The sequence below is a fragment of the Cupressus sempervirens genome, chromosome 6 (assembly GCF_028749045.1).
Source record: "Cupressus sempervirens isolate cs-2001-9-10 chromosome 6, ASM2874904v1, whole genome shotgun sequence".
NCBI classification, from domain to species: Eukaryota; Viridiplantae; Streptophyta; class Pinopsida; order Cupressales; family Cupressaceae; genus Cupressus; species Cupressus sempervirens.
This window is the reverse complement of record NC_143123.1, coordinates 2695629-2722667: the sequence shown is the minus strand read 5'-3', so window position 1 is coordinate 2722667 and position 27039 is coordinate 2695629. Positions and strand designations below refer to the sequence as shown.

Sequence of the window (27039 nt, the reverse complement as noted above, 5' to 3'; positions counted from 1 at the left end):
TGAGAGATGTGCATCATAGCAATCTATATAGCTGCATGCAGATCACAATACGATCAAGAGCTTACAGTTTATTAAAGCAGGATTCTACTATTGCTCAAAACATCGAGCATGAGAATTAAAATATCAAATGGTTGTTCTTCTTATCAGAGGAGCACAGCACAACAAATTCTATGCATAACCCGTGACTACCAAGGTCACATACTGCCGGAAACTCTATCTAGAGATTCTATATATTGCATGCTAAGAACATAATTTGCTAGAGATAATATGCACTGATTTGTCTTCTGAATATAAACAGAACTTGATCAACTGTAGGCTTTTGATAGATAACACTGTTGTCACTGAAGCAGACCACACGAAAGAAAATGACGAATCTGAATGTTCATTTAGAGAGGAAGAGTTACACCACTGAACCAATTACCACTTGGAACACGTTCAAATCAACTTTACGTGGGGAGATGAAAAGCCGATAGTTATGAATAATAAGTGGTAATGAAGGCTCAATGTATGTAATGTTGAGTTCCACCAGCAAGAAGATAGCCGGCGATGATCCTAAATGGATGCCATGAAGGAGACAAAAGAAGGCCACGCCAGAGATAACACCAAAAGATGAGAGGTGGTGCCAAAACATGGGGAGAGCTTAGTAAAACATGAAAACAAGAAACTTAAGAAATGCCATTGGAGCATGATGAACTTCTGGCAACTGATGTAAGGCAACCAGCTTACACGCTGAAGAGAAGACATACAATTATGGAGAGAAAGATAAGAAGAACCAAGAAGAGATGCCATTCACTTGAATAGCAGCGACATCAATTAGAATGAAGAGGATGAGACGAGCTGAATGCTTGCAGAATTTGAACCTTAGGTAAAGAGTCTATCTCACAGCTACCCTGATTCAACACTTAGACTTATAGCTTGATGGGGGTGTGTGGGAAACACCAAAATGAGTTTGACTATAGCATCCCTTGTGGGGGTTTGAGGGGAGAGAGAGGTAGAGAGATAGGTCTAGATCTTGGGGGAGAGAGGAGAGAGCAAGATATAGAGAGATAGAGAGATGGGATAGAGGAAAAGTGATAGGGAAAGCGATAGGTCTAGAGTTCAAGACAAAAGAAGTGAGTGAGATAGAGAGTGTGCGAGAATGTCGATAGGAGCCTGTTGATTACTGAGATTTACGAAGCCTGAAAAGTTATAAGATCCTCTAAAAGTTAGAATTTGCATTGCAACTCCTAGAGATTTTGAAGCACTCTCAAACATTCTGACAATATATACATGAAATATATCTTAAATTATTAAAAAGGGAAATACATATTGAAATGTGACTAATACGTAAATGTTTTATCTCAAGTATATATTCTACTGAAGAGAGTGAGATTGACTCGAAAACAAAGATGGGGAGTAAAATGTTACATTTCATGTATATTCTGGAATCATACACCAAAAAACATTAAAAGTTTGAGACTTAAACAGTAAAATTCAGTTTGCCCAAGTCTGAGCATCCACACTCACTGAGTCTTTGCGAGTCTCGGTGAATCTTGCCTAGACCCGGCTGAGCCCAAGTCCAGCCCCCAGACTTGTTGAGTTTCACCTGGCTCAGGATTCGCTGAGTCACGGTGAGTCTAAGAACCCATAGAACTGTCTGGGAGAAACTTCAGGTAGATTTCTTTCTATATAATCACATTATTCGAAAATGATTTGAATGGTGGATACAAAATCTTGATCATAGAGTGCTGCTCTGAAAGTTAATATGGTATTAGAGCAAGGAAGTAGAAGCTTCTCCTGCAGAAGTATGCCATTTTGTATTTGGATGAACATGTTGGTGTGCTGAGCATAGCATCTGTAGTGGAAGTCTGTAGGGTTTGCAGTAGTCAAAACAAGTGATACACTTGGTCATCAGGCTCCCATGTTGCTCTTTTCTTTCAATATTAAAAAGAGAGTATATGTTGATATTGAAGCATTTTATTTTTCTATTCATGGTAGGTATCACTGACAAAATCAACACAATAGAATGTAAGAGGATTTTGTCAGTACCAGTCTTAAACCCAAATTCATTGCCCTGCTAATTCTGCGGCGATAGTATTTTAATACTGATATTTAAGTTGGCAATCTGACTGGACAGTTAACATGTAATTGTAGATTTGGCCTTCTACTAAAAAGCTAGGTATTATGATGTTTATTATCAATTCATAAGGCACTCAAAAATGTTTGTACAAGTACGTAGTGAATCTATTCAACAGCAGCAACTTGCAACCGGGCATCATCTTACGACATTTGTTTTTAAGCCATGCATAGCAGAGACAGAATGTAGGCATGGTGTGAGGCAAATTAATGATTGGAGGATTGAATAATTGTTTCGATTGGTGTACCTTCCTCATTTGCTCTATCGAGTCTTGCATGCAATTATTGACCTTCTATTACACCATTTTTTCCATTTTCAGTATTAAGGGACAAGTGGAAAGAGGTGTGGATGTCATTCATGCCAAGAGTGAAATTGAGTCTTTGTGGTGCTTGTGAATTCACAACAATATGGCCACTGTTTTGTTTTGGGCTGCTGCTAAATCTAACGGTCATAGAGTTTGGAGAGCATTTTTGTTTTGAAGCTGCTACTCTCCCGACTTGATATGCTTTGTTGGGAAGATTTTTAAGCTTTGTAATTTAAAAATAAGGATATATTTCTTTTTCCTTTCAGGCAAAGGTATTATTTTGTGTTATGTCCAAGTAAGTGTGGAGGTTATCATGGATAAATTTTTGTTGAGATATTTGAAGGTCGTCACATTCAGCCATGTTAAATATAGATGTTTTTACATTTGATAGAAAACGATCTTTGGGATGGTGTTGAACCCAGTTTAGTTTCTCCAATTGATGCAAATGAACTTGCCAAATGAACAATAAAAAATAAAAAAAAGTGTTGGCAATTGAAAATTTCCTATGCTTTGGAGATCGAGCATCATGATCTACAACAGCAACTATTTCTACTTATAATTGTGTTTTCCTAATGTAACCTCCTTGTATTACATAGTGGAATGAACAAAAGCGCCAGTTTAAAGGAGTTCATGGATCTTGAAACGGTCATTGGTAATCTGGAAAACCATATGAGGTGAACAACAAAGTGCTTTCTTGTTTGTGTCTAAGTTTGTAGTAAACCAATGTGAAAAACCTGAGGTTGGTGAGAGGTTCCTTTTCTTTGAATCAGATCATGAGCCACAAGAGATGGGCTTACGATAGTTGAAAATGTGGAAGTTTTTTCTGTGTTCTAACCAAGGGGGACAATGTCGGAAATTACTGTTAGTGCTCAGGTTGACATGTTTGTTACAAGTTGTTTTAGCAGCTTTCTAATTTTAGAATAAAGAAGAACTGTATGGGCGAAATTTCAGGAATATATATATATATATATATATATATATATATATATATATATATATATATATATATATATATATATATATATATATATATATATATATATATATATATGTATGTATGTATGTATGTATATATTTCCAAAGTATTTGCATGGTGAATATGAAACTATGATTATTTGTATGCTGCTCTGAAAGTTAATACTACCGTTGTCCACAATTAGCTTGCACTACTTAATTCACTTGATTTGCAGAGTCTTAAACTTTTCCTTTGTTCAAGGTCTTGTTTCTCCTCGAGTTTTTAGTATCACTCTCCCAGAACTCTAGTGGTTCATTTATTTTGGTTCTTTTGTATGCTGAGGTGATGCAACACTTTCTACATCTACTTGTGTGACATGATATCTAGCTATACTCTTTATTCCATTGTCTTGTTGCATTTGAGGACATTCAAGTGTACTATGTGTAACTTCTCTGTGTTGGTAGCAGGAGCTTGAACTTCATACTTTCTCCGTAACAATTTCTTCCTCCGTACCTTGTTGAATTCATTAGTTTGTTCAAGTACCAATTTCTTCATCACATGCTCATTCTTTGCTACTGTTTATTTGTTCTTTTGCAATAGGGGACCTTGCTCTTCCTCTTGAATTTTATGTTGCCTGCTAGATAAATTCTGCCTTTAAAGCACTTGTAGAGGTTTTCTCTAAAGTATAACAAACTACTTTCATCTTGGATATTTAACACAGTTCATTCACATACTTGGTCTTTTCTGGGTTATTTGCTGCATTTGCAACCTTTATAATGAGTTTGTAGAACTCGATATTATCTTCCTTTACATCTGCTTCCCTTTATCCCATGTTTTGTAATGTTCTGAATAAACTCAGCTGATAACTGAAGGTAAGAACTTGGTCTCTAGTTTTATTGCCATATCTCTCTCTTAAATTTTCTCTTCCCCTTTCTTTGTTTTCCAGTTTGTACATAATCTTGCCATAAAGCTGCATGATTTTTTAATCTCGTGTCAGCAAATTTTACCTTCTGAGACTCTTCTTTTGATTCAAAGTATCTATCTCTGTAATCCAGACTATGAGTTATTCACCACTTTGACGACCATTATACGAAGGTGTATCTGACCTGGATGTACCTGAAATCTTTGCCATGGCTCTAAGAAATCTGGTCTCTGCAGTATCCACCACTTCCTCTTCATGTCCTTGAGCTTCTTGTGCCATTTTTTGTTTTTCATCTCTAACATTTTCAAGGTGAACATTTTTTCTTTGAGCTATCTCTATTTCAACAAGTCTTGCTAGGATCCCCCTAGTCTCTGAGCTAATTCTGTAGTTCTAGTTGTTTTAACTCCCCCAAGTCATCTGCCAGCAAGTTACCTGAAATTCATTTGTATCCAATGGCTTTCGCAACACTAACATTGCTCTTCTCACCCATCTAATCTAAGGATGGGATTTGGTCTGATGGCAGTTGATTCAGATGAGGATCCAGACTCAATGTGTGTCGTTCCAAGCAGCCTAATATAACAGGAAAGCTTGACTAGAGATAGAAAGGAAAAGCATCTCTTTTATGTGTATTTTTCTGATATAAAAATATAACAATCTGAACAACTCAAGTCATCTTCAACATTCTGGAAACATATAAGATAATAACATCCAACCAGAAACAATATTGACGGTTCAAGACAACAAAGTTCCAGGTCTGCACACGCACAGCTTTCTGTTATTTTATCACACTGCAATAAAACTAAAACAAATTTACAGACTCTTTACAGAATATAAACTCTTATTTCATCACTTTGAGTCCTCAACAAATGCAAAACTCCAGAAATCTCCCCTTTAGTCGTGCTCAAAATGCCTCATCTCCCTTACTGAGAACATGAATCCTCAATTTTTGCAAAAAAGAAAACACCAGGGCGCAGGACTAAAGCTGCCACCATAGTTGTCCATCAGGCAAAGAGTATAGAGAGAAAGCAAGCATGTGCTGAAATAAAGCAGTTGTTACAAGATTCAAGAATTGGCAGATTAACGGATTTCCGGATGATTGATTGATTAATAGGGGAACAAATGTGTTCCTTATAAAGAATTACAAGGATGTTGTTTCTAAAAAGAAACAACGTAGACTGAAGACAAAATTAGAAACAAAACTGAAGACAGGATAGGAAACATTCCTATTTGGACTGAAGACAAAAGAGACAGGATAGGAAACATTCTTATCTAGACTGAAAGACAGACTACAGACAAGTAGTTGACCATTATAGTAAGTATTTAACTAAGGAGATAATATCTTAATAAAGATATTAAAGATATTATCGTAATACCCTCCCTTAATGGTCAACATATGGATGTCGGAACATTCAGGGATAATTGAGACCCTCCATGGATCTATAGAATGCTGAAACCAAAAAGAGTGCTATGACTCAAAACAGATTGCAATTACAAAACTTCGTTTTTGTGGAAAAAATGGTAAAACCTAGAATCTCACGCAACCTTGCATATTATAGACAACATGAAATGATTTTTAAGGAGAAAATCAACAAACCCAAAAAACCAGAAACTGATTTAGAAGGCAAAAAATGCAGCTTCGCCTTGATTAGGAAGCTCAACAACTTGTGCTGTTGGCTGGGAAGCATTTTGCCTTGCTTGGGCAGCCAAACATTTCCGACACTCGAACTTCATATGGCCAAACTTGTGACAGTAATTACATTGTACATTTTGCTTTGTAGAGCCATCCAGGGATTGAGCAGAAGGTTGATGCTGGAAAGGCTGAGAAGATTGATGGTTGCTGATGTTCAGTTGAAAGGATTTTGTAGCAAATGCCTACTCTGAGGTGGTTGTAGAAGCACTGCTGCCAAACTACTGTATTCAACGATCCTGTTGCAAAAGTTTGGTGCATAATTCTGGAAACTTCAGATCAACATTAGTTGACGCAATGCTGAGTGTTTCTATGAAGTGCTCATAGGATGATGGTAGACTTTTCAAAGTGATGACTACCATATCCTCTTCCTCCATTTTTTGACCAATAGCTTCGAGCTGATCGCGGATGTCCTTAGTCTTTGTTAGATGCTTTTGCAAGGACATACATTCATCCATCATAATGGAGAACAGCTGATTCTTCAAAAAGAATGCTCGACTTTTGTTAGATGTTTCATGTAGCTCCTTCAAATAGTTCTAGATTTTTGCAGTTGACTTGTCAGAAGGAATTTGCGGTAGCTGATCATCGATGACAGAGAGCTTAAGAAGCATAACAGTCTCTCGATTGCAATCATCAAATTTGTCCTGTTTTGCTTGGTCGAAGGTCGGATGAGTCTTTGTGCCTAGAACAAGCTCATCCAAACGACTATAGTCGAAGATGGTTAACATTCGCTACTTCTAGTGGTTATAATTGCGGCCATTGAATCGTAGATTGCCCTCCAACATCAGATTAGTTAAAGATGCCATTTCGAACAATTCAAGTACAAACTTCAAGACCAAAATTCAATAGGCACATAAAACAAAGCAAATTCCTAGCTGACCTAGAAAAAATCGACAAGTACCTAGAAGAACTAATACAAAACCCAAAAAGAATCTGAAGTCGAATTTCAAATCCATCAGCTCAAAAATTGAGGCACGGAAAACAAGGCACCCACAAAAATCTGATGAAGACCCATTTGAGATCTTGAAAAACCCACTAGAAATATGAAACCAAAAAAACTTTTTGGACCCCGAAAATTAGGGTTTTGAGCAAAATAACAGTAGATGGCCAATGAAGGTTTTGAGGGCAAAAAAATGGCGGATACAGGCGGATTTGAGATAGGCGGATTTGTACCAAATTACCACCCGAACCAGGATATATAAAAGAATGGCAGATTGAACACGTTTTCGGTAGACGATGTGCCATGGATCAAATCCCTGTGTTTTTATTCAGACCCATGCACTAGACCTGTGTGTTTTTATCATAACCTATTATTCCAACAAGCTACGATTTCTGCAGAAGAAAACCCGCAATTTCCAAAGAAAAAAATGCTACGGGTTGCAGAGAAGAATCGTGGATTGTAGGTAAAAAAAAACTTCGATTTGAAAGTGAAAAAAAACATCCAGAACAAATCTCCGCGATTTCCAAGGAAGAAACCTAACCAAGTTTTGAAAAATTTGAGCCAATAAATTCGAATGAAATTATAATTTTTTCAAAATACTCAAGTATTAGTTCTGATACCATGTTACAAGATTCAAGAATTGGCAGATTAACAGATTTCCGGATGATTGATTGATTAATAGGGGAACAAATGTGTTCCTCATAAAGAATTACAAGGATGTTGTTTCTAAAAGAAACAACGTAGACTGAAGACAAAATTAGAAACAAAACTGAAGACAGGATAGGAAATATTCCTATTTGGACTGAAGACAAAAGAGATAAGATAGGAAACATTCCTATCTAGACTGAAAGACGGACTACAGACAAGTAGTTGACCATTATAGAAAGTATTTAACTAAGGAGATAATATCTTAATAAAAATATTAAATATATTATCTTAATAGGAGTAACCCTCTAATAGCTGCCAATATTAATCCTGCTTCATTCCTCCTTTTTAAATTACAATAAAGAAATTTTAATTATGGAAATTGTGCCAATTGTAATTGCCTGCCTAAAATTGTAGGTTGCTTCATTCAGTATTGGACGCCCTGCATCAATATTTTTCATCTGTTTGGCAGTAACATTGATAGAAACTGTTCCACAACTTCTTGCTTTAAGCATGGACTGATTCTTCCATCATTCTGGAGTCCAATCTGGGTTGGAGCTAGCAACTAGATACCTGGTTCAGAATATCTTACCATCTCAAACGAATTCCCTAGATGTTCATTTGTATGTCCAAATGCTTTCTCTCTTAGCAGTTGATCAAGTTTTGATATTTATGTGACTCGATGCTTAACTAACTTCTATCATGGGCTTACGTAGTTATACTTGGATATGGATTGTGTACTGCCTAATGTGCCTTGAGCAGGACACCAAAATCACACAACTAATTTAAAGTTCCTTATGCACTAAAGAATTAGCATTTTTAATACTTCGAGAGGCCTAATTTGTGTACCTGTTTCAAAATACAGTTACATGGTGTTGTCAATATCTTTGGACGAATTGCCAACCTTGTTGATGAGAACACTCAGGCATTTCATTTTTTCATAACTGCTCTTCTCCAGGTAGTTTTGGATGAACATCTATGAATATTTAAAAAATGTAATGATATTGTCATTTATAGAAGTAAGCCTGACTTCTGTTTCTTGGTATGCTGCCACATCTTGCAGCTGTTTGATCGGACAGGTCTATTATATGGAGAAATTGCTAGGTTTGTGCTGAGGTTGCTTGGAGTTCGGAGAAAATCAATAGGCATGTTCAGGCCTGGATCCAAAGAAATTGCTGGTCAAGAGACACCTGAAAACTACTACATTGAAGAACCTAAAGTGGAATCAGGTGCCTGGGAAAATGTTTGGGAAGATGAAGGTGGCAGGCCTCAATAATCATTGGCAGGATATCTACCTTTGTCTGATCAAGTATTTCCCCTCTGTTTAGTATAAATATCAACCAATGTGAAAGCGGCTTTCCTGCTTGAATATGTCTTGAATGTATAACTGCAGTGATGCAAGAACATACAGTTATAAAGGCAGTGGAGAAATCAGAGGGCTGATGTGGGAACAAGAGTAATTTATTTCCATGTATCAAGGCAGCTATAAGTGGTCTGCCATGATATGTCTTTATGATGAGTGATAATTATTAGCCAGGGAAAACACCAATTTTAGCTGTAGACAGGTTGGAGAAATTTGGACGAGTTTCAAAGTTTGTGTCTGAATATTGACTCCTTTGCAATAAGGAATTAATGCTCTATGCATATCCGAGCATTTCCTTCAAGTTCAGGCTCTTTGTTTGGCTTACAAGGTTGACTGGCATATGTGTATGTATAATTATGACATTTTGAGTTAATATTAGTAAGGCTTATTGTCTTTTCGTGAGGTTTAATATTTACAGCATTTTCATCACAATTGCAGATGCCTTCGAAAAACATTCAGGATGAAACACTTTCCCAAATCATTTAGTTGTTAATGCTAGGTAAAATTTGGCTGGTTTTTGAGTTTTATCTTAACAATGATTCTTTTGTAACAAGGGTTTGGTGCTAGTCTCATCTCTCTGCTTTTTGTAAGTGCGAGATTTTATTTGATGTCTGGATCACAAGGTCCACTGCTGTATCTGTATAAATATATATGGCATTTGAATGAACAAAAATAAATCTGTGGCCTACTGTGTCTAAGAGAGATTTACTGGTTACAGAAATTTCATCAGATCGGCTAATGATTTTGGAAAACATCGAATTGTAACATTACATTTTCTAGAGTCATAACAGGTTTACTTGTAGACAGATTAAGTTGACTGAGTGATGACTTTTACTGGTTTGAGTGCATGTAAGGACATTTTGAGGGAATCAAACTAATCACTGCCAAGCATTAACTTAAAATGGCAGCTGAGGAGAGAGTGGAGTGTAATTGTTGTGAAGGCTTTAAAAATAATTAAAGATAGTGGCAGATAAGAAAATAAACCATTAAAATAATACAAGTAAAAGGCTACAAATGAGAATGTATCCAAAGATGCTATGGATAGATTGGTTGCTTTGAGCAAAGCTTCAGTGCACAAATAGATATGCAGGAGAAACTCGTGCACGCAAAGTTTTTGTTAACTTTCACCTTGTTTTAAGCATTTTATAAATTATTGACTTTTGAGACTTTTGAGACAAAACTCGGGAAAAATTGAAATTAATTTTTTAAACTTAAATTACCAAGTTTTGCCAAACTTCAGCGATTGGAGTCAAAATATGGTCTTATTGATTGTGCAACAGTTTTTAGCATCAATGTTTTGGATCATAATATATGATCCATCAGCAGAATGCAGGATAGCAAAGGAAATGAAAATGTTAAAAACTGTATCCATCATCATTTTCATTTCCTTTGCTCCCCTGCATTTTGATGATGGATCATGTAATATGATCTGAAATGTTGATGCTAAAAACTGTTACACAATCAATTCTAGAAGAAAAAATAATATACATCAACATAAATTGTAGAATCTAATAGATTTAATTATAATATGTTATTAGAAAATGGGGCTCGCTCACCTAGAGAATGGGCACCAACAATTCTTCAGGCTGTGCCACCAAGACATAGAGAGTGGATTGGCCATGAACAGTTTTTTCGGTAGTTATGCTGAGAGGCATACCGCACAGATGCAGCACAAAGTTATTGAATCTATGCGCATAAAAAGGAAAGCATTGACATTTAAAAATGCATGTGTTATAAACGCGTGGAATTAGAAGCGTTTCAGCTGGCACTTCATTTACACTGTAGTCTCCACTCACAATCACTTCCAAAGCGAGGAATCTTTTCCTATTTCTGTTAATTTTTGTAACAAGAAAGTTGTCCAGCCCTAATTATTCTACCGAGGACCTTGGTTGATTAAATAATTGTTTAATTATTAAATGTTTACAACCAATTTAATTGTGGTTATTAAGATTTATTTTATCTCATTCAATGTCGGTCGTTTTCTTTTCAATGATAGTAGTATAAAAGGGGGGCTAGGGGGTATTTTAATCATTAAGTTCGGAGATCAAATCTTGAAGACACCTTTGTAGTAATAGCAAATGTATTTGCAGTGTTAGCAGATCAAGTTTTGTGAAATCATTTGCAGTGATAGCAAATGTATTCCTAGTGAAAGTGACTAATCTTGTAGTGGGAGCGAGGGCACATTGCTAGTGTTGGGATAGCAGTGGAGGATGTTGTCGATAAATTTTATATTGTAGCTAACGCGTAGAATTGTATTTGAAAGGGCGCGTGATGATTGAGTCACCCCTCTAGAAAGTATATGTACATTGTCCTTAGGGACTATTGGAGGATCATAATCATTATCTTTGTAAGCATTGTACATGGAGTGCATATATGAATAAAGTCTGTGTTTTGTGTTACATCTTAATCTACTGAATGCAATAAGTATCCTTTTACCCTCTACAGTAAACATTTGGCACTGTTGTTAGTCGAACTTGGAACAAAGGGAGTGTTAAGAAGATTAATGCCGAATTTGCTTAATAAAGATAGGAATAAGATAAAAGATAAGGATGAGATACACACAACACAAGAAGTATTAATTTTAGCACAATAGGAAGAGCGTAGACAAAAGCTTCAACAACTACCGACGAACATCGAGAGGGTGAAGGAGCATAGACGGAGGGAGTGCATTCACTTAGCAGACCAATGAGTGCCGAGGAATTGCTAGAAGAAACTTGAGATTGATTGAATTTGGTGGAAGAGACAAGGGAGGAGTTCCTTAACTTGTATATGCCGAGGGTAGAGAATCAAAATGGAAGGGAAGTAACTCGCACAACTCGAAATGCCAAAGGAGCACAAGTGTGGAGTGAACTCTTCGTTTTCGATACACCCAACAAACGGATACAAGTAGATAATCAAACTTCTTCGCTTGAGGAAGAACTTTTCACACCTGTTAACGTGGTTGTCCAAAGTAGGTTGGTTGTCCGAAGCACCGTGGTTGTGCAAAACAACATGGGTGCTCAGAACAATGTGGGTACTTAGAACAACGTAGGTGCTCAGAACAATTTGGGTACTACACAAGTACCACAAAATCAGGAAAAAGTAGCAATGATAGGACAAAAGGAAGAATTGTCGAAGTTCAATGGTGATAAGACGACCGATCCAATCAAACATTGTAAAACATGTGAAACAATCTAGATGGAAAACGACATAACGACCAAGATGACTAGATCTGACAGTTTCTGGAGACCCTCCAGGGTGTAGTGATTGATTGGTTTTCAGATATCGATCCTTAGAAATTAACTACATGACCGAATGTCAAGAAAGAATTCATAGCAGAATTTTGACTACTGAGGGATGATAATGAAATAGTAGTAGAAATATACAATACGAAACAGGGGAAGAATGAAACAATTTAGGTATATGCAAGAAGGTTGAAGGAGCTGGTGGGGAAAATGGAGAGCCAACCAGCGGACAGATTAAAGAAAAGATGGTTTGTTGAAGGGCTACAACCAACATTGAAGAAAAAGATGAAAATTGTACCTCGAACATCGTACATAGATGCGTATAATCGGGCGATGGACCTAGAGAGTGAGCAGAAAACAAACAAAAAGAAGAAACACAAATTGTTGGACTTAGAGGATTCATCTTCTGAAAGTAGCAGCAGCGACGAAGAATCAAGTAAGAAAGTTCGAGCATTGCAGAAGGATATGTTACGGATGACGGAGTTCAAAAATCTGAAAAAGAATCCTGACTCGGTGAAAGGGGAATTGTGGCGTATGGACAGTGAGGAGGGCCACACAGAGGGCTCCTGCTTAAAAAAATAATTTTGCAATATCTGCCAGATTGCGGGACATTCCACCAAGGAATGCCTATTCAATATAAAAACGAAGGGACATCAGCAAGTGTTACTAACATAGGAAGTGTCCACCTCAGGAGCAAGAATGAACACGAACAACGACACAACCTCAAGAGGATACTGTAACAATAACTAATGCAGACGAGGTGGTAACAATAATAATAATAACAATAACAAGGGCTGAAGTTGGATACAGTACGACGTGAGTGGACAATCGATGATACAATGCCGTGTGTGAAATTTCTAGGGGCACTTTGTCAGAGACTATACCACGAAGGAAATGCCACAACTGTTAAGTAGATGGTGTGGTTCGAGAGACCATGAGGATTTGAAATGCCTTAAGCAAGGGGTGAACTTGTTAAGCATCAAAACATGTGAGGAGACACTAGCCATCACTTGTAAGCAAACAAAGAAGGCAATATACCTAGATATAGAGGAAGAAAAGAAGAGGTTGCAGCAAGCACGAACGAAATTGGAAAAACAAATGGAAGCTGAAAAATTACAAACAAAAGACACTGCCGACACCTTGAAGAGAAACGTGGTAGAACAAAATATTATAAGACAGGTAATGCAAATGGAAGTCCCTATGAAACTGAATGACCTTCTTACAATGCCTCAGTTATGAACGACAATGCTGAACATGACACCACTCCTGAAAGCAACGAAAGAGATAGGAAAGGATGGCAATGGAGTGACTGCAATAGACCCAATGCTACTAGCACTCACAACGAGAAGACATTCTATAGTAGTAGAGATGGGTATCCTGGAATTGTACTCATAGAAACAATCGTCGATGGAGGGTCAGGAGTGAATGTATTACCATAAGATATATGGAAAAAGTTGGGACAACCTACGTTGTGGCCACCTACTTTTCAACTACTCACTGCTGATCAACATAGGATCAAGCCTTTAGGGACCCTGATGGCACAACTTGTAACCATAGGAACACAACCATTCTTATTGGATTTCATGGTCATCCTAGTAAAAAAAAAGGGTATGACACCATCCTCAGACGGGGCTGGGTGGTGTGTAGGTGAAGGTGAAACATGATTGGAAACAGAATACCTTGTCCATGGAAGGCGAAGGTTGAAGATTTGTAATCAACTTACACACAGATGGTAGGTGAGGAGGCAATGTCATCGAATTTCAAAGGTGAAGGTAGTGGTGATGACGAGGGGAAGAAAAGAATGGAACCTAATGAAGAGGGAATATTGAGATTAGGAGGGTCAAACAATGATGACCTAGACTCGATGAATGACTTACTCCATTGGTAGATGGAGGACTATGAGCTCTTTTTGAGTTGTAACATGTTAGGGGTCAAAGAGGGAAAATAAGGGAATGAGTTTTTGAAGGAGTATAGTGAAGTGGAGGGAGAAGCACATATAGATGAAACGCCTACAAATACGTTTAGTGAAGACAAAGTATGAAGAGCCTACTGTAAAGACGATGAACTTAGAAGATGAAGCCAATCTAAAAAATATCTTTGTGGGAGATGATTGGAATCTAGTCCTGAAAGCTACATCATTCAAAATATTTATGGAGTACAAGGACGTGTTCGCATGGATGTATAAGGACTTGAAAGGAGCATCGCCAAAGTTGTGTCCATCGGATACTGCTGATAGAAGGAACAATACTCGTATAGAAGTAGCTGTATCAGATGATCACAAATTATGCCACCCAGGTCACTGATGAGATCAATCGAATGCTGGAAGTAAGAGTTATTTTTATGGTGCAGACGAGCGAGTGGGTATCACCGATTGTGATATCTTTGAAGGACACCACTTAGATAAGAATATGTGTGGACTTTCGATGCGTAAATGCATTAATGATTAGAGATCCGTTTCTAATACCATTCACCGATAGCATTCAGGAAGAAGTTGTGAGGCATGAGATCTATCCATTTATGGATGGATTCTTTGCATACAACTAGATATCCATCGCTGAAGAAGATAGGCTTAGAACAATGTTCATCATTGAAGATGGAATATATGCCTACAACAGGATGCCATTCGAACTGTGTACTACTCTGACAACATTCCAGAGAATTATATTGCACATATTTGATAAAATGTCAGTAGAGAAATTTAAGGCATTCTTGGATGATTGGTCAATTTTTAGCGTGGATAAGCATATTACTACACCTGGAGAATGCATGGAAAGATGCAGACGGCTGAGATTGGCACTAAACCCGAAGAAGTGTAGGTTCATGGTACCGCAGGGAAAGCTATTAGGGAACATAGTATGCAAAGCAGGGCTGAAGATAGATCTTGACAAAGTTTGGGTAATCTTGGAAATGCCATTGTCGACAGATGTGACAGAGGTAAAATCCTTCCTCAGACATATTGGATATTACCGAAGGTTCATTAAGGGCTTTGCGAGAGTATCCTACCCACTAGACAAACTAACCTGCAAAGGAGAACCATACAAATGGGATGTAGAGCAGAATGAAGCTTTGGAGGACTAAAAACCCGACTAGCTACAACACCTATCCTGGCTTATCCAAAATGGGATAAGGAGTTTCATGTTCCTATTGATGCATTGAACTACATGATTGGAGAAACATTGGCATAGACGGGTGATCACAGATTGGATTATCTAGTATACTTTGTGAGTAGATTGTTATCTAAAGCAGAGAAAAATTACAGTACAACGAAGTGAGAGGCAATCATAATAGTGTACACAGTACAAAAATTTAGACATTATCTACTGGCGATGCCATTTGTATTTTATGTAGACCATCAAACATTGTGTATCTTGTAAACAAGCCAATCATTCAGAGAAGGATAAGGAGATGGCTATTATTGTTGCGGGAGTTTACATTCAAAATTGTGGTATGGCTAGGAAAGAGTCATGTAAACACAAACCACTTATCAAGGATAAAATCAAGAGAGCCACCGATGGGGGTTGATGATGATTTTCCTAATGCACAACTATTTTAGATTGCCATATTGCCATCCTGGTACACCCGTATGAAAGAATATCTTTCAATGGGACAATTTCTTAGGATGATGCTGTCGAATGAGAGAAGGAAACTAGTGCTAAGGAGTTAGATGTTTCAGTTGATCAACAGGTTATTGTACAAAATGGAACCTAACTAGATTTTAAGATGATGTGTTCTAGAAGAGGAAATTTCAAAGGTGTTAAAGGAAGCACATGAAGGACTAGAAGGAGGACACATGGACTAGATACAATTGCTTGGAAGATACTTTTGACAAGGTTATGGTGGCCAATTGTGCACAACGATGCCAAGGAGTGGGTCATGGCATGCGGTACATGTTAGAGAGCTGGGAAACCTATGAAGAGGGACTTCATACCTCTGAATCCTTCACACGCACAAGAGTTATTTGAAAGATGCAAGTTGGACTTTTTCAGACCGCTCAAGATAAGTAAAACTAGAAGATGCAGGTACATCATGGTGGCAATGGAGTACCTTACCAAGTGGGTAGAGGCGCGAGCCCTACTTGACAACTCTGCGGTAAGCACGACGAAATTTATTTACGAGAAAATTATCACAAGGTACGAGATTCCACTACAATTGACAAGTGACTATGGGACACACTTCGTCAATCACGTCATCCAGCTGCTGACCATAGAATTGAAGATATACTATTCTCTGCCGAGCTTGTACTACCCAAGAGCCAACCGACAAGTAGAAGCTACAAATAAGATCTTAGTCAGAGTGATTTATAAATCGTGTGCAGTCGAAGGAGAGAATTGGAAAGAAAAGCTACCATCAACATTATGGGTGTACCGTACTTCGTATAAGGTAACTCTAGGGCACACTTTGTTTTTGTTGATGTATGGGCAGGAGGCTATGGTACCACTGGAATTCATGGTACCAAGTTTGAGAATCACAATTGAAAATAAGCTAGGAGATATGGAAAGTTTGAGAGAAAGATTGTATAACTTAAATAAACTTGATGAGCGATGACTGTAGGCACAATGGACCATGAAAGTTACACAGAACAGGCATAAGGTATGGCATGACAAGCATTTAAAATTGAATAAATTTGAACCAGGCCAATTAGTTTTAAAGTATAATGGGTGTAACAAGATTAGACTAGGAAAATTTAAAGTGAAATGGGTTGGACCATACAAAATTCGCAAAGTTGGCGATAATGGGGCAGTAAAATTATGGATGCCATAAGGGAAGGAAGTGCTTGACACAGTGAATGGGTTGAAGTTGAAAGTCTATCATAAAAGAAGTAACGCGCTCCTGTGGACCAACAACTGAGAGATAGTATAAAAAATAATAAGTATTGATGTATATATGAAAAATAAGTGTAAATAATAATAAAGAATTAAAATTTTCATAGTAGGCAGAAGCAAGAATATAAAAGAACGCTCATAAAGCAATGAAAAAAGGCACTGTATGACCATTGATAGCCTTATATTGCTGTACCGTACAACCTAGAAAAGCATGTGAATACCATACAGTCAGCAATAGAAGGAAGAAGATATCATACGACCAACATTAGAAGGAAGAAGATACTGTACGAACATAAAATTGAAAGGGCAACATGGAGCTATAAGACCATCGTACGACTAACCACATAGCAAAGTGTAAGAGTGTATGACTTGATAAAACAGGTGTGTGAGCACTCCAAATACCGTATGGCCTTGGGGCCATTAGAGGAAAAGTACCGTACAGTAACAAGGAAGGCATAAAGGAGGCACATGAAAACATCACCGTACAATCAATGGAACAGGTGATAAGAAGCTGAATACCGTACGACTATTATCTTACAAGATATTAGACCGTATGACCATTGGGTTAAAAGTAGAGAAAATTCAAGATTGCACACCATATGACTTAGTAATTGCTACCATACGACCTTTGGATAGACAGGAGATAGGAGCCCATGACTTGATGCACCATATGACCATCTGTGGAAGAATAAGCCACTTGTACAATTGTACAACTAAACACAGAGAGGAGAACAAGAATAAAGTTATAACACCATACAAACTTCTTGAAGGGAGGCATTCCGTATGGTCAAGAGCAATATAACATGAAGGAGAGTACAATCGTATGACCAGAACAAGTTGCTGAGCATTGACTATACGAACCATACAAGTAAGGAACAAATGAGTCACCGAACGACCAAACAGAATAAAACTTTAGGAAGCTACAAAATGCTACCATATAATATACGAATTTAGCATTGAGGTCTAAGTCCAGAGGAGAAGTACAGTTGTTTGGATGATTTAATAAGTGAAGAGAGGCCAATATACATTTCAGAGGGGTATAGGACACATCTAGTTGTATAACCAGATAGAGCAGGGACAAACTTAGCATTGAAGGGAGAAACCATACGGATGCCAAGATAGTAAAAGAAAACTTCAAAATAAATTATAGGAGGGAAAATTACAACTCACCTAACCATTTGATTGTGTTCTTCAAGAAAATAGAAAAAAGAGGTAACAGTATGCATTCAGCCGAAAAGAGAGCGTGGAAGAAGATTTATCAAGCAACACAATGAACAAGAATGTGTAGTCTTTACCATCGGGTGTACGTATCGTAGGCAATATAGGCAAAAAGAAAGCAAGGGCACGACTGCCTACAAAAACACATCTCATGCCTTAGAATATGACATTCGAGGGTTTGAATGGATTGGAGTGTAGAAAATGGTGGCAGGAGGCTTCGAATGAGCACTTTGTAAAGAACAACATATAGAGGGCACAAGTGGAATGGGCGTTGTGGATGCCAGTATTTTGCATTTGTGACTTCGAGGGGTTTCTTCGCACAATGGTAGAAACCTATGATAGGTTCTCATGAACATGCTCATTTCCTTACCTCAAACTTAATTTAGTGATATCTTTCAGAGCCGTAGACTTCACTAGGGTATTCGGCATACACGGTCATGCACATGGAGGAAGGAAAATCAATAATAAACTAAATAAACTCGACTGGAAAACCAAGGAGCGGTTTGTAGAATTAGTATGTGCGAAACAGCCAGAGGTAGAAAGCGAAGTATTGATGGATTCTTCGAAGGCAAGAGGACTAAAGAAATCTAAGGTGTTGGAAGGACGCTGGCGCTGTCTGGTGGATTTAGTGAAGAGTGGACTCACCGGTTTGAGTATGGCATTAGACATTTCATTTTTGCGGGTGACCATGATGAATGATATCATGCATGGCATAGTGTATGATTGGGCATCCTTGTTGGCTAAGCACATGTAGAAGTTCATGTCACTGCAACACAAAAACTTTTACATGCCATACTATGCCATTGGTCTATTTCTTGATGCTACTGCGCGAATGATACCGAATGAGATGTTCGAAATCAAGCCAAGCCTGATAGAACCAGGGGAGCCACCAATTATGCAGTGGATGCATCTTGATACTCGTAGAGGGTAGAAGGCCATCAGACAGAAAAGGATGCGATAGGAGGTAGAAAGTTCTGAGCATGGGAACACGGATAGTGGGAGGTAAGACACATCTTTCGAGGATAGTGACGACTTAGAGGAGGAAGTGGAAGACGAGGATGATGATGAGGAAGTCAAAGTTATTACAGCACCACCCCTACTATTTTCGAGGACCCTCATAGCTACCTCACACTCATACTTAGTACTCACAGGCGTTCACATTCCTAGGTTTGGATAGATTAGGCAACCTATTGCCATGACGTCGATCACCATAGCAGCCAGACTAATAGCATGACCAACACTGCAGCCAACAACACGACCAACAATATTAACACCTTCAGGGAGGGCCGACCCTTCAGTCAATACAACAGTACCTGATACAACCGTACCGAAGGTAGCTGTGGGGTTACCTGAAGGAGTGGGCAAAGAGGGCTTGCTAGCTATACCAGAGGCAGGGGCTGATATATTTATTCCAAATGAGGAGATAGACACTCAGGAGGGAGCGATGGAGATACTGACAAGAGAGGGTTTGAGGACAATGGGTGTCCACTTGGACATGGTAGGTTTAGACGTAGTGGTTATGGTAGATACAACATTGTTAGCATCCCCTAAGGAGCCAGATAGAGAGTAGAGTTCAGAGGTTGAGCTCATACTTAAGTATGAGGTTTAATCGTATGCTAGCACCATGAGTAACAAGCATTCTCATACCTACACGAGAGGTAGCTTCAGAAAGAGATCCTCTATAGATACAGGTGGAGGAGAGTCACTCAACACACACTAATGAGATACCACCTAGCACCATTAAGCAGATGGCGGAAACAGTGGAGACGACCATGGATGCCTAGCGATAGCCTACAGTCTGGCTAGAAAGAGTGGCGGGAGAGGTTTTCAAGACATTTTTTTGCTGATGTAGTGACTCGTGCTCGCCAAGTGGTGGCCTATGCAAAGATACAAGCCTTGGATTCAGTAGTGAAGGAGGTAGAGAACATTAAATCTTTCATGAGAGTGGGATGTCTAGTGGCCTTTATAGTTTGTTTTGAGGAGTGTGGATGGTCGAGTATAGAGACTACTGAGATGCGCAAGGATTAGGCCTCTACGAGAGAGAAAAGTATGGAAACCCGCATAGAGGTTCTGACTCAGGAGATAGTCAAGATACATAGGGATGCTTATTACACCCTTTAGAGGAGCCAGATAGACTAGGCATCCATAGAGAGGGCTCAAGAGGAGTCAGCTGCTAGGGTAGCAACAATGAAAGTGGAACTAGATGTAGAGAGGGAAGCCTAGGAATTTGAGCAGGCAACACTTTTGGCTTGACAGAGTTAGCTACAAAAGGTGGCAGCAAAGAAAGAGGTGGCAACAGAGAGAGAACGTAGTAGCGAAGAAGGAGAGGGAGCTTGGATAGATTGTTGAAATGATGCAGTCAGCCTTGGACCTTTAGATGGAGGCTGAAGCAAATTTAAAAGTATGAATAGGGCAAGTGTATAAGCTTCAAGCAGAGCTGGACGAGCTTAGAGCTTAGAGCACGAATGTCTACTACAGGAGGGACACTTCCCTTTTCTTAGTTGTTTAAGTCTTGATGTAATTAGTGGGTTTGGTTTTTGTTGTAAGAGTTGTCTCTATTATTTTGTCCGGAGACGACTTATAATTTTTGAGGGGGATGATATTGTCGATAAATTCTATATTGTAGCCAATGGGTAGAATTGTATTCGAAAGGGTACGTGATGGTTGAGTCACCCCTTTGAGAAATTATATGTACATAATTCGTAGGGGCTATTGGAGGATCATAATCATTATCATTGTAATCATTGTACTTGGAGTGCATATATGAATAAAGTTTGTGTTTTGTGTTATATCTTAATCTATTGAATGTGATAAGTATCCTTTTACCCTGTATGGTAAACATGGGATATCAATAGGAGATACTGGGAGTTTGTCAGAGTTTTTCCAGTGAGAGGCAAGGAATTCTTTTGTAACTCTTATATTGCTAAAGATTAATATATTTTCCATATGAAGAACTGGTTTTCCCTTGGGGGTTTTGCCAGGGACAAATTAGTCCAAAAATATTGTGTCATCATGTTCAAATTTATTTCTGTGGAATATTTGTGAAGTTGCAATTGTGTTATTATTCAATATTTGGCTATGAATTAGTTTTTGATAGGTAAATAATCTTACAAGATAGGAGATTAATAATCATTGATTGTAATAGTTATTTTTCACATGGTATCACTGTTGAGGGTAAAGAAGTTGTGCCCTAGGAAAGAAATTAAGGGTTATTAAAACCTAGTTTAATCTCTTTAGATTTATTATTGCTTTAATCCCTTGAGATGGCTTCAATTGGTTTGAGAGATCAGGACAAATTGGATGGTGGCTTGAATTTTGGTGTCTGGAAGGCCAAACTTTCTTTATTGTTGGAAGAGAATGGTATTAAGGATTATGTTACTAGTGTTGTAGCTATACCTACAGATGTGAGATAGCTTGCAACATACAAGAAGGATGATGCCAAGGCAAGGAGGATAATCCTTGATGGTGTCGAGGATCATATTGTTCCACATATCTCAAAGCCAAATACAATGAAGGAGATGTGGGATGCCATTTTGACTTTGTACTAGAATGCCAACATGAAGACGATTCTCAGAGAGAATTTGAAAAATACCTGGATGAACCAGGGAGAAGTCATCACAAATTACCTCATGAGGCTTAGACTTGTCAAGGATGAGTTAGCAGCTGTTGGAGATAGTCCTAGTGATGACGAGCTAGTGAGAACAACCCTAAATGGGTTTACTAAGAAATGGAGTGTCTTTGTTAAAGTTGTTAGTGGACGAGACACCTTATTGAGTTGGGATCGACTATGGACTAATTTCATTTAGGAGTTTAAATAATGTCTTGTCAATGGGGCCATGAACAGTTAAAAAAATGAGGTGGAATAGGAAAATTTGTCCTAGCAAGAAAAGGGAAAGCAAAGAAGGGGTCTAGAAAATGATCGAATTCACAAAGTGAGAAGAAGAAGAAGGACCTTTCTAAGGTCAAGTGCTTTGGTTGTCACAGGTATGGTCACTATGTCAATGATTGCCCAAAAACTAAGAAGGTAAAAAAACAGGTAGCAACTTCAGTGCAGTAGAACTCTCCAGTAGAATAGAAGATGAGTTTGCACTCATAGCTTGTATGGTTAGCTCAACCTCATAGTGTGTTTGGTATATAGATAGTGGGGCGCAATTTCATATGACAAGAGTTAGAGAGTACTTCTTTAGTTACAAGGAGGAGAACACCAATATCCATATTTCTATGGGAAACTTGTCCAAACTCAACCTAGTTGGGAAAGAGAGTGTTCAGTTTCAGAGGGAGAATGGAAAGATAATTCCACTTCATGATGTGTTGCATGTGCCAGGATTAGGTATGAATTTGATTTCTGTATCTGTTCTTCAGGACAATGGATATAATGTACTCTTTAGAGGGACTCGTGTGTTAGTTAAGCATAAGGATTGTAAATCACCCATAACTATTGGAGTTAGGAGTGGTTGCCTTTATAGGTTGTAGTTTGTGACTCTTAAGGCACTCATAAGCAACAATAATCTTAGAGATCTTGGAGAGCTATGGCATAGGAGGGTGGGCCATATTCATGATGGAGCACTTAAATTGCTTCTTGATATAATGATAGGTGTTCCAGAGGTGAGCACAAAGCATGATGATGTATGCAAGGGATGTGTGTTGGGGAAGTTTGCAAAAACATCTTTTCCAAGGAGTGATACTAGATTTGAGGGTGTTCTTGATCTAGTACATTCAGATGTATGTGGACTAATGTTGATAAAGCCTCTAAGAGGATATGAGTACTATATTACTTTTATTGGTGATTTCTCTAGGAAGACCTAAATATATTTCTTGAAGACCAAGGATGAGATTTTTAGTCAATTCCAAGAGTTCAAGACTCTTGTGGAGAATGTGACAAGAAGATAAAGGTTCTTTGGTCAGAAAATGGCGGTGAGTACAAAGGAAACGTCTTCTAGGAGTTCTGTACTAGGGAAGGAATCAAGAGAGAGTGGACTATTCCTTACAATCCACATCAGAATGGAGTTGCTGAGAGGAAGAATCATTCTACATCAGAGGTAACAAGAGCTATGCTACATGATCATGACATGCCCCGTTACTTATGGGAAGAGGTGTGTAGTACAATAGTTTACATTCAGAATAGGGTTCCACATAAGGTACTAGGAAAGATGACACTAGAGGAAGCTTTCACAATAAAGAAACCAGATGTCAGTCACTTCAAAATATTTAGGAGTTTGGCATATTGTCATATTCCAGGTGATACATGTACCAAGTTAGATTAGATTGTAGAGAGGGGTTACTTTGTTGGGTATAGTGAAACCTCAAAGGCATATATTCTAGGGACTAGAAGAATTATAGTCAAACATGATATTAAGTTTGTTGCCCCACTTTGGCTTTCTAGTCTATTGGAAAAAGTGAGTTATGTGTTTTAGATGAGATCAATCTTTTTCTTAAAATGTTTGAGTCTAGGTCTAGATCCCTGAAGGCTAGGTGATCTCTATCAGATTTTCCCATCTTGCCTTCTCTCTCTTTATAGCTGGGTGGGTGTTTGTTTTTACTTTGTGATTGGTTGGGTAAGTTAGTACCTAGTCTGATAGAGATAAAATTTACTCATTGCATATCAAAGATGTGCTCTATTTGCTCATAGCATATCATCTCTTCATAAAAGAGCATTTGCTGAAATTCGAGAATTGTCTTCTCCTTGGTAGGTTTCTAACCCATGAAGGCAATTTCCCACAAAAGATCATTTTGAGACATATATAACTCAAGAATTCCAAAAGGTGTAGGATTTCAAATAAAATTGATGTTTGAATCCAAGATAAGACTCCTAAACATTATTCGGATTTGTTATTACTCTAATATTCAACCTTGGCAGAAAACTCGAAATTGTCTTCTCCTCGATAACTTTCCAACCCACGAAGACAGTTTTCTGCAAAGCAATATGAGGTGAAAAACAAGATGTATAATGGTTCTCAAATAGATCCTTGTGCCTTAATTAAGTGTCCTTAACGACTAGGAATGAAATTGGCAAAGATTCAACCTAGAAGGAAGCATTAGCGGAAGAATGGAAATTATCTTCTAGTCGGTTGGTTTCCAACCCATGAAGACAATTTTCTGATTATTCAAGAAAGATCAAGCCAATTATTGAGTTTGGCCCTTGTACTAGATTTGAAGTGTGTTAGAATGATATTAGAATGGATCAAACCATTATGGAAAGAAGATATAATAAGAATCTCATTGGGTGGATTTTTCCCAATGGAGTACCCCAATGGTAACTTTTCAAAACTTAAAGGAAAATAGAAAAGTAAGTAATGAGCTTATAGAAAGTTACCGTTGAGCTTAGTGGAATAGTGAAAAGACCCCTAAATGTTCGTTGAGCTTTTGCATTTACTATCAAATAGGTATTTCCTTAAATTTCATCCGTGTGGCACAAATACTAAAGAATAATGGATGAATCAAGAATCTCATATAAAGATGCATAAGCAGTTGAATGAGTTACATTTGTTCCTTGATTCCTCATTCTATCAATACACATAGCCTTTAAAAAGTCTATGACTATTGCAGTTGTTGTCTCATTCAATCTTTCAATTCAAAATCTTATTCACAAACTCATGGTAACCAAGTTTGTGGGTTTCAATGGTTTGACTGTGATCACGTCCCAATTGCAGAATTTCGTGGACACAGCCCTCCACTTCTATTACATGGAAGATTTCCAAAGGAGGGTGAAATATGAATGAATTCACCCCATTACTGAAAAACTCTAAGGATGCGGTTTAGTTGAGGCTGCTGGTTTTTTGGTTGCAATCCAAGCCTCAGAGTTGTTTTACAAATGCATTCATCACTATAACCTAGAAACTTGGTAAATTGTTCTACTTGATGATATGATATTAATCTCAATTGATAGGCAAACAATGATGAACTGTCTTCGTGTGCCAGAGCAAGAGGAGTTCTCTGACTTGACTATTGGTGGGGCTGCCTTAGAATTCTTAACAAAGAAGATGATTTGGAGGAAGGAGATCATGAGAACTTGGTTCCAGAAGCCACGAAGTGATAAGAGAAAAGTTCCTAAAACTTTTTTTAGAACCAACCTTAAGCTAGAAATAATTGAAAATTTGGTCCTTCTATATAGGTTGAGAGGTGAGGTAGAAGCTTTAAATTTCATTGAGCAATACTTCTTTCTAGTTCAAGTTATATGTTCGGACGCCTAGTACATTGATTGGGTGTAAAAGGTAATTGAGATTTTGTCCAATGCTCTCTAGGTGACCAAGTTTTACAATACATTCTAAATGTCTTCCTTCTTGATTTACATGCTGGCTTCATTGCACTTATGACCAGGTCTTCCAAGATTATAGAATTTCCATGATGATGTTAAGGCTTATGAGTTTTACCTATATCTCCAATTACAGAATAGTTATGCAGATTATGTTAAGGTGAATGATGCGTTTACCATGAGGATTTGCAAGGAACTACAGGGATGCCCAGAAAGGAGATTCAACCCAGAAGCCATGGCCGCTATTAGTCAGTTTGGATGTTACTTTATTCAGTTCTCATCATTTTCTTATTTGTGTCTTGCTGCATTTGATCGATTTCCATTGAAACTACCAAGGTATCCAAGTGACATGATTGTGTTGATTGAGATTATACGACAAGCTTTGTAAGTGAACATATTGAGCGAAAGCGTGAAGAAGAAAGGCTATGAATTCCTCATGAGAGTTGGAGCCTTCAGCTGCAACACTTGGTCCAATGCCAAGAACATGATGAAGGTGTTCGAAAGGAAATATAAGCTGGACATGTATGAAGTCTTGAGGCCTATGTTTGACCCAAATGGGTATGCCAGAGACGTCCTACAAATTGGGAGCATGATAAAACACACCACTACCATTGAGGATTATTGGGCCAATTGCAAAGATGAGTTTGAGAGCCGTGATTGAGCCTTTGCAAGGTTGACAATCCACCAAGTGAAGATGTATAAGGTAAACATTGATGTAGATAGAGTTGAAGACAATGATCAAAATATGTATAACAATACTTATTTGACCAAGCTGAGGAACACTCCCATAAGTTCAAAACCTTATGAAGAAGCTGTGGAAGATCTAGATATGATGATGGCCAAAATCTACAAGAGAACTCGAAAGTGGGTCGAGTGGACCACGACACGGTGAAGTAGGAGAAAAGGCACACTCGCCTAGTCCTCCCCAAATGTGGCAACACCTTCATCTTCTCAAAGTGGTGCTTCAGGCACAATCCTACCTCTCACTCAAGGACCTGCTCAACTAGTTGGACGAGGTGATCAACCTCCTAACAAGAACATACCACTTGATAAAACTTGTAAGGATGGTTCAATGTTTTTGATTAGAATAGAGATAGACCGAGAAGAAGAGGGCATAAAAATTGAAGAACAGTGCAGTCACAGTGGCTCTCTCATCCTACAATAGTCCAATTCCATCCATAAGCACCACATTACTCCTTCCAAGTAGCCCCCAAATACAAGTGTTTGACCTTGGAGATGGAGGGAGTAGTGAAAGTGAATCTACAGAGTTAGGTGAAGCAGTAAAGAAAACATCTGGACAAGTAGTTGACCTTGGAGATGGAGGGAGTAGTGAAAGTGAATCTACAAAGTTAGGTGAAGTAGCAAAGGAAACATTTGGAGTACAGAAAACATCTGTAGTAGAGAAAGCATTTGAAGTGGAGAAAGTGTTCGAAGCTCCAAAACTCATTTCCCTAGCTCCAAAGAATCCTTTCTCTTCAGCTTCAAAGACATTATCTCCTATTAAGAGGAAAATGTTCAGCGTGGATACATTAGGAACAACATCTAAGGTAATTGGCGCTAAGTCATGGCTTGAAGATACTTTAGATAGAA

General features: G+C 38.1%; 1 protein-coding gene and 1 long non-coding RNA gene across 4 annotated transcripts in view; one reads left to right on the top strand and one right to left on the bottom strand.

Moving 5' to 3' along the window:
* LOC149550686 (peroxisomal membrane protein 13-like) overlaps positions 1-9341 on the top strand; it is a 46628-nt gene extending 37287 nt beyond the window's left edge. For all 3 annotated transcript variants that reach the window (XM_089786245.1, XM_089786246.1, XM_089786247.1), the window contains 2 exons: positions 8435-8527; positions 8633-9341. In XM_089786245.1, the coding sequence (XP_089642371.1) occupies positions 8435-8527; positions 8633-8845 (306 nt within the window). In that variant the 3' untranslated portion in view covers positions 8846-9341. The remainder of the gene's footprint in view (positions 1-8434; positions 8528-8632) is intronic.
* Positions 1-10626, bottom strand: part of LOC149550685 (uncharacterized) — a 52077-nt gene extending 41451 nt beyond the window's left edge. The window contains exon 1 of the long non-coding RNA XR_016352555.1: positions 10489-10626. This is a non-coding gene — a long non-coding RNA (uncharacterized LOC149550685). The remainder of the gene's footprint in view (positions 1-10488) is intronic.
* Between the last annotated feature and the right edge of the window lie 16413 nt (positions 10627-27039).